Source organism: Glycine max, chromosome 8 (assembly GCF_000004515.6).
Source record: "Glycine max cultivar Williams 82 chromosome 8, Glycine_max_v4.0, whole genome shotgun sequence".
NCBI lineage: Eukaryota > Viridiplantae > Streptophyta > Magnoliopsida > Fabales > Fabaceae > Glycine > Glycine max.
Genome location: NC_038244.2, coordinates 21,574,176 through 21,581,038, shown reverse-complemented (window position 1 = coordinate 21,581,038; position 6,863 = coordinate 21,574,176). Strand labels below are relative to the sequence as shown.

Here is a 6,863-nt window from a genome sequence, read left to right as displayed (position 1 = left end):
AACTATATTTTTAGTCCTTCCCTTTGATATTTATTTTTTGTCTATAAAGGAGAACAAAGATTCAAACTTATGATATTTCATAACAAAACAGAATATTCTCGTGTCTAAACACAACACAACACAAAATTCAAAATTAAATTATCATTCAAGTGATTTACATATTTTCATTCAACGACAACAGTATTAGTATAATTTTAGAGTAAACTATATTTTTAGTCCTTCCCTTTGATATTTATTTTTTGTCTATAAAGGAGAAAAAAGATTCAAACTTATGATATTTCATAACAAAACAGAATATTCTCGTGTCTAAACACAACACAACACAAAATTCAAAATTAAATTATCATTCAAGTGATTTACATATTTTCATTCAACGACAACAGTATTAGTTTAATTTTAGAGTAAACTATATTTTTAATCCTTCCCTTCGATAAAAGTTGGTATTAGTCTCAATACTTTAACTTTGACCATTTTGGTCGTGGTCTTTAGAGACACTGATTTTCGTCCTCGTCACAAACAGTTTTCACCATAAGGAGGGATGAAAACCACTGGTTTTTTTTTTTAAAAACTAAGATTGATCAAAGCTATAGTTACAAAACATATGTTACCCTTAATTTTATAAAATGTAATAATTCTAAGCAGGATTTAATGATTATTCTTACTAAATTTTATCATTAACTCCTCCATGCTGGATAGCAATAGAATCACCAATATACAGTCACCAAAATTTGCCAATAGATTACAAAACACTATAGCATATCAGCTTTCTTGCAACTTTGCAAAGCACAAAGAATTTATTTACTCATGTTGCTAAAGGTATAAAACACTTGTTCCCAAGTAAAAATATTGGGGAGAACTGCCTATGACAAAAAGGAGAAGCATAGAAAAAAGCAGCAGCTCTAGGCAGTCTTCGGGATTCTCAAGAATGCTCCAGCAACCAGCAGTATTAATGGACCATCAAAAAAATGTAAACACATTTGATTCCCATACCTCTTTCTTCCTTGCAATGTGCCTCTACATTATGATATCGTACTATGTGAATGCGCACAGCTGTTGTAGACTCAACAAGTTACAAATATTCTTTTCTAATTTCTAGGGGTAACTTGCAACATTAATCAACAAATACTGAATCTTTTGACTAGTAATTTTATGCTACAAGTAATACATGTTACAAGTCACACAAAATGATAGACTTAAATAATAAGGCAGATGCACATTCTTATTTCATGTCACTGAAGCTTTACTGTTGGTAGGGCTGCACAAACAATTTAGACAATGAATGTTCTCAAAGGATCTTTGAGACTTCTACTAATAACTTATGCAGAGCTTGAGGCTTTGAAAAAAAAGGAGAATGATCAGCCCCCTTCAAACGGAAAACCTTTTCTGGGGGGCTTGCATTTATCATGTTTTCCTGGAGTGAAATGGGTATGGCATTGTCTTCAAGAGTTTCTATATAAAATCGCCTTACAGATCCATATTTCAGGTCTGAAAGGGAAACCTTCTCTAAAACTGGTGCAAATGGTACAGACCTCATTGAGACACATGCCAGTGCAATATCCTGCGTTTAGAAAGAAAACAACAAACAAGAAGGGTCAGGGGAATAGATATAAGCTCAAAAAACTATGAAAAAACATAAAAACAAAGCTTAAATTCTGAGTCACCTATACAAATGTATATTTATGTAGAAGTCAATATATTTACAAATGCATCACCTAATGCTAAAGAACATATTTGGTTGGCTAGGGAGAGATCTGACAGCAAGGATTTCACAAAGAGACTTTGTTACAAAATATATTATTTAACTGTTATGGGCCACGAGGGGATATCAGCTTCCTCTTGCAGCATGTCACACATTTAAACCATCTTTATGAAGTAACAAATAAAAGATTAATCAAAATCTTTTTTTAGAAATATTATGTTTAATCTGTAACATACTCGTTAAACTGTAGTGTTCAATATACAACATTGAAAACCGTCCATTTTGAAAATTATGAAGCACTGAAGTTGCATGCAATTCAACTAATTACACAATTTCACTTATCATCCAACGTATATTTTAGGCTACAATACAATTTTTGGTGTGTTATCTACATTTTTTTATTTCAGTTTGATCCCTTAAATTTTAAAAAAATTCACTTTAAGTCTTTGTTAGAACAAATTGGTCCTCCCGTTAATTTATCACACTAACTTGGTAACACATGGTAAACTAAGAGATGTCAGTTCAGATGTATGTTTGCCACATCAGCCAAAATAAACAGTTAGTGTAAAAAACTGACAGAGACCAATTTGGTCTAAAAGAGACACTTTAAGGGACCAAAGTGAAATAAACTTAAGAGATCAAATTGAAACAAAAAATGTAAAAATTCTCACTCTGATTAGCAGTTGAGTCCTCAATAAATATATGATCAACTAATTAAGTGATTTACTCAAAAATTAAGTCATCAAATGCCAAAAAATAGTTTGCATACCCTTATCAACTCAGACTGAATAATAGATTGGACATGAAGAATTGATTAGTCACAGGTATTGTGTTTTACTTATAAAAAAGATGTTCATGTAGCAGTAGCAAGGCAATGTTTCTGTTTGTCCCCTTTGACAGGGAAGGGGGAGGGGTAATTTGGCACCACCCAAACTACTTACTTTGGTGGGACTTTGGTTGAATAACAAATCCCTCGACAATGACTTGTCCAGATCAAAAGAAGTGGGAGGATGATCATTCCCATTAGCATATACAAAAGTCTGGGCTTGTCGCATAAGATCATTTGAACCTGCCTACAACAGATAGCCACAATCAAATCATTACTAAAAGGATATGAATTCTTCATTTATAGAGACTGTAAGTGTACTGCATACAACCAGAAAAAATTATATAATAATTATGATGTCCTCTATCTCTGTTTTCAATCTCTAGTCCCTTCAAAATTATAAACATTCTACTCCAAAGGAGTGTGACATCATAATTTTACTAGAAATGATAGCAAGATTATCAATTTAGCAAAATGTTAATGCATATTATAATGCACCAACCCTAAAGCATGTGTGTAACTCTGACAAATGACTTTTTAAATTTCAAGTTGGTGAAATCCAACTTATGTATTTTTATGGATAATAGAAACTTCTCAACATAAACCATCAAATAGAATTGAGGTAAAATGACTGCATAAATGCACTGCCTTTTGTCATACAAATAATACTCGTAGCCACATGCAAAGAGGTAATTCAAAGTGCAGTGTAAGAATGGTGGTTGAAGGATTCAATCACATGTCTGTACATGCCATGCATTGTTAGTTCAAATAATTTAACAAAATTCAGGATAACAAAGTTACTATAATGTCTCCCCATCCCCATCCCCTCCCCTCCCCTCCCCACTCCTCTCCTTTCCTATTCGATTGTGTAACTTATTTGGAGAGATTTTTAGATTTCAGATCACAGAACAAGTGAAAATGAAGATGCAGCAGGAGATGAAAAACCTGTTGAGAAATAATATCAAGAGTGCTTTGTCCATTAGTCAGCATTGCTGCAGCAATAAAGACAGCCTTGGAAATCTTAAGAGGAAACATCTCCATTGCATATGATATACATACCCCTCCAAAATCATGTCCAACCAAGATCACCTTGATAAGAATCCAAAAAAGAAAAGTAAGGAATAAATGGAAAGAAAATTCACAAAAAAGTTATTCTCAGATGTAATAAGGATGGAACAGAGCCAATAGAGATATATAATAAGGAATTAAGGATAGAATAAATCAATCCATTAGTTATAAAAATAGAAAGCTTTCCAAGTACCTTTTCGCCTTCCAAAAGTTTTTCAAGGAAGTTGGTAAGTGGCTTCACATATTGCGACAGACTTGTAATGCTGTTTGCATCAAATGAACTCACACCCGAGCCAGTTAAATCTATGGCAGTTACTTTATAACCACTTTCTTCTAGAAGTGCTATGGATTTGTACCAACACCATGCCCCGAAGCCACCTCCATGAACAAGGACAACATGATTTGTCTCGAGATCATCGACATTCACACCCTGTCAATTTGAAAAGGTATGTGTAAGCTAGATGAAACACGCCAACAAAGATGGGATGAAGTGAAGAACTCTTATCTAAACTAAAAATAAATATTGTGCTTACATTTTCGCCCCATAACCGGCAAAGATAACATGGAAGTATTATCAGCATACCAATTTTTTGCTATAGTTACAAAAATAAAATATAAAAAATAAGAAATGAAGTCTTTGTTTTATACATCACCGCACCAAAATCAAAAGATGGGAATTTTTTTAATATAAATGTTTGATTAAGAAAATAATGCAACATCTACCGTCTCAATCCAGACAGAACAGTACTGGATCCATTTGACATCTTTGTTATGACAAGAAAGAAGCAAAATAAGGTTCCCTTCAAAGCTACACTAAACTTTCAGTAAAAAACACTTCAAAAGGACAAACCTCAACTCCTTTACATGCCTTTCCATCATTCAAGACTGCACATTATTCTTTCCAAAATTCTATCTTAAGTACCTATAGCACATGTCTGCACAATTGCCTCCAATAATGCTTTAACACATGTCTGCACAATTGCCTCTTGAACTAATAATAGTATGGGGTGTAGATCATACATTTCAGAATCCTAACACTATCTACAACATCTCATTCCATTTCTCATATCTTTTTCTGCTTCAACTCTAAGAAAACTCCATCATACTCCATATCAAGACCATGTCTTCAACCAAAACACGAATTTGGATTTAAAAAGATAATGTCATAAACATCAAGCCCGGCAAGAAGCAACGCCCATGAAATCAAATTAGATTTTAGAAACTAAAATAAATAAATAAACTAATAACCAGAAAACAATGATCACTTTGTGACCAAGAAAAGAAACCAATAATCTCACTCCTCCAAAGTCCAAAATTACCTACCTTAATCACAAAAAAAAAAAAACACCCAACACGAGTACAACAAACCAAATCCACAAAAAATTAACTAAATCGTCAAAATTTTCAATATCACCTGACCCGAGTAAAGAAACAAACCAAATCAACAGAAAAACAAATACTTTAAAAAAAATCACACGATAGCTCGTTTTTTATTTCTTCAAAGGTTTTTTTAAAAACTCTATCAATTTAGGCTCCGATGGAAAGGATCGCAACGGAACCACGACTGCAGCCGCAATTAGAAATCTCGGCCTCAAATCAAGACAATGAAGATCGAGTTCCATCCTCTATAATAGAGGGGAAAAATGCAAACAGTGTTTTTTTTTTCATTAAAACGATTAAGCACCTGATTGAGAAGCTGGTGAGGTTGAAGGAGAGGGTCGGTGAGGGACCTTGCCCTGGAACTCGAACTCCTGGGCAAGGCGTTGGCGTTACTCTTCTTGGAGACTCCATTCGGATACCGAAGCGATGCAGAGCGATCGAATTGCTGCTGCTGCTGTTGCTGTTGTTGCTGGTGCTGCTTAAAGAGAATCGCGGCGGCGATGGCCTGCTCACGAATGGCGGCGTCGTCGTCGAGCCTCCTCTCTCGGCGGGAAGAGGAACGCTTCTTCGTAGAGGGTTGCGGCGCCGGCTTCAACTTCAAACGAGCGCAGATATTACCCATTCTTATCGTAATTGAATTGAATCAATTGATGATGGTGTTGGTGGCGCATGCAAAAGAAGACTACGAAATTAAATAAAATATAAAGGAAGAAAGCGAAACGACGAATCGTAGCGTGGCGTGGGGTTCGGTTGAGGAAGTTTCAGTGAGGTGAGGTGTAGTTGATAGCAAAACGGAGGAAAGGCCACTTTGTTTTTGTTTACAGGAAAGAACATTTGACGTACGCTTCAAAATACGCTGCCGAGAATTAAATCTGTTAATAAATACTATAATAATGATCGTGAATTGATAGTTTCATATTTCGTTTTCGAATGGCAAACGTGTCTAATCTGATCTCCTGTGACGAAACTTTGTTCACTTTTTCAACAGTTTAAAGATTATTCTTTTGGAAGGTAAAAGAGTGATTTGCATTGCAGACATGTTTTTGAAAAATTGTCCAAACGTATCCTGAGAATTTTACATAAGTTTAGAATTTGATGTCAAAATATTGATAAATACTTCAACCGTTCTCTTTTATATAAAAAGAAATCATTTCACACTTATTAAAAAAATTAATTAATTTCATTAAATAATATGAATTTTAATTAAGAAATATTTTTTCCAAATCTTTTACCAGCTAGACTAACTCTAGTAGGTTATCTTATGTCATTCTTGTTCTTATGCGATAATATTGTTTAGTAAATAGGTTTGAGACTAATACATATTTAAGATATTAAAACTTTTCACATAAATACTTTATTTTGGTTTCAAACTTACAAGAATGGTCTGCAATGCAATGAATATACATAAAAAAATATAATTTAATTTCTTGCAAAATACACGTGTTAACCATTTCTTTTCTTTAAAATTTAAAGTCAAAATCTTTAAATTAATTATATTTTTTTGACAATTAAATATTTTAAATTAAAGAATACACAACTCATTTTATAGCATGAGTGTATTTTTAATATTTAATTTTATATTCTACTTATATTATATAATTACGTATATTTTATAATTTTAATTTTTCATACTTCACAATTTAGTTTTTATATTATATATGAATTTTAAAATATATCTACAGAGTAAATTGTAAGAATCATCATGAAGTTTCAGGGAGAGAGAAAAGATATGTTTGCTATCATTGTTCTTTTATATATATGTGTGTGAACATGGTGACATTACCATTTCAATTAATTATATTATTACCCTACAAGGAGTGAAAGCCAATGAATTGATAATTTAAATGATTATAATATATATATATATATATATATATATATATATATATA

The 6,863-nt window shown here is 32.8% G+C and overlaps 1 protein-coding gene across 1 annotated transcript; it reads right to left on the bottom strand.

The window, feature by feature from the left end:
• Nucleotides 1-713: 713 nt before the first annotated feature.
• LOC100526862 (putative methylesterase) lies at nucleotides 714-5,834 on the bottom strand. The gene is made up of 5 exons (NM_001354749.1): nucleotides 5,278-5,834; nucleotides 3,787-4,023; nucleotides 3,471-3,614; nucleotides 2,641-2,772; nucleotides 714-1,558 (listed from the first exon to the last, which is right to left on the bottom strand). The coding sequence occupies exons 1-5, from the start codon at nucleotides 5,593-5,595 to the stop codon at nucleotides 1,286-1,288; spliced, it is 1,104 nt and encodes a 367-aa protein (NP_001341678.1). The 5' UTR covers nucleotides 5,596-5,834; the 3' UTR covers nucleotides 714-1,285.
• Nucleotides 5,835-6,863: the final 1,029 nt, after the last annotated feature.

What these genes read in the sequence shown, in the direction of transcription:
- LOC100526862 (NM_001354749.1), bottom strand. Translation starts at nt 5,595, where the DNA reads ATGGGTAATATCTGCGCTCGTTTGAAGTTGAAGCCGGCGCCGCAACCC. An exon ending in AACTTTTGGAAGGCGAAAAG is followed by an intron (nt 3,615 to 3,786) that starts GTACTTGGAAAG and finishes ATTCTTATCAAG; the next exon opens with GTGATCTTGGTTGGACATGA. An exon ending in TCAACCAAAGTCCCACCAAA is followed by an intron (nt 1,559 to 2,640) that starts GTAAGTAGTTTG and finishes TTCTAAACGCAG; the next exon opens with GATATTGCACTGGCATGTGT.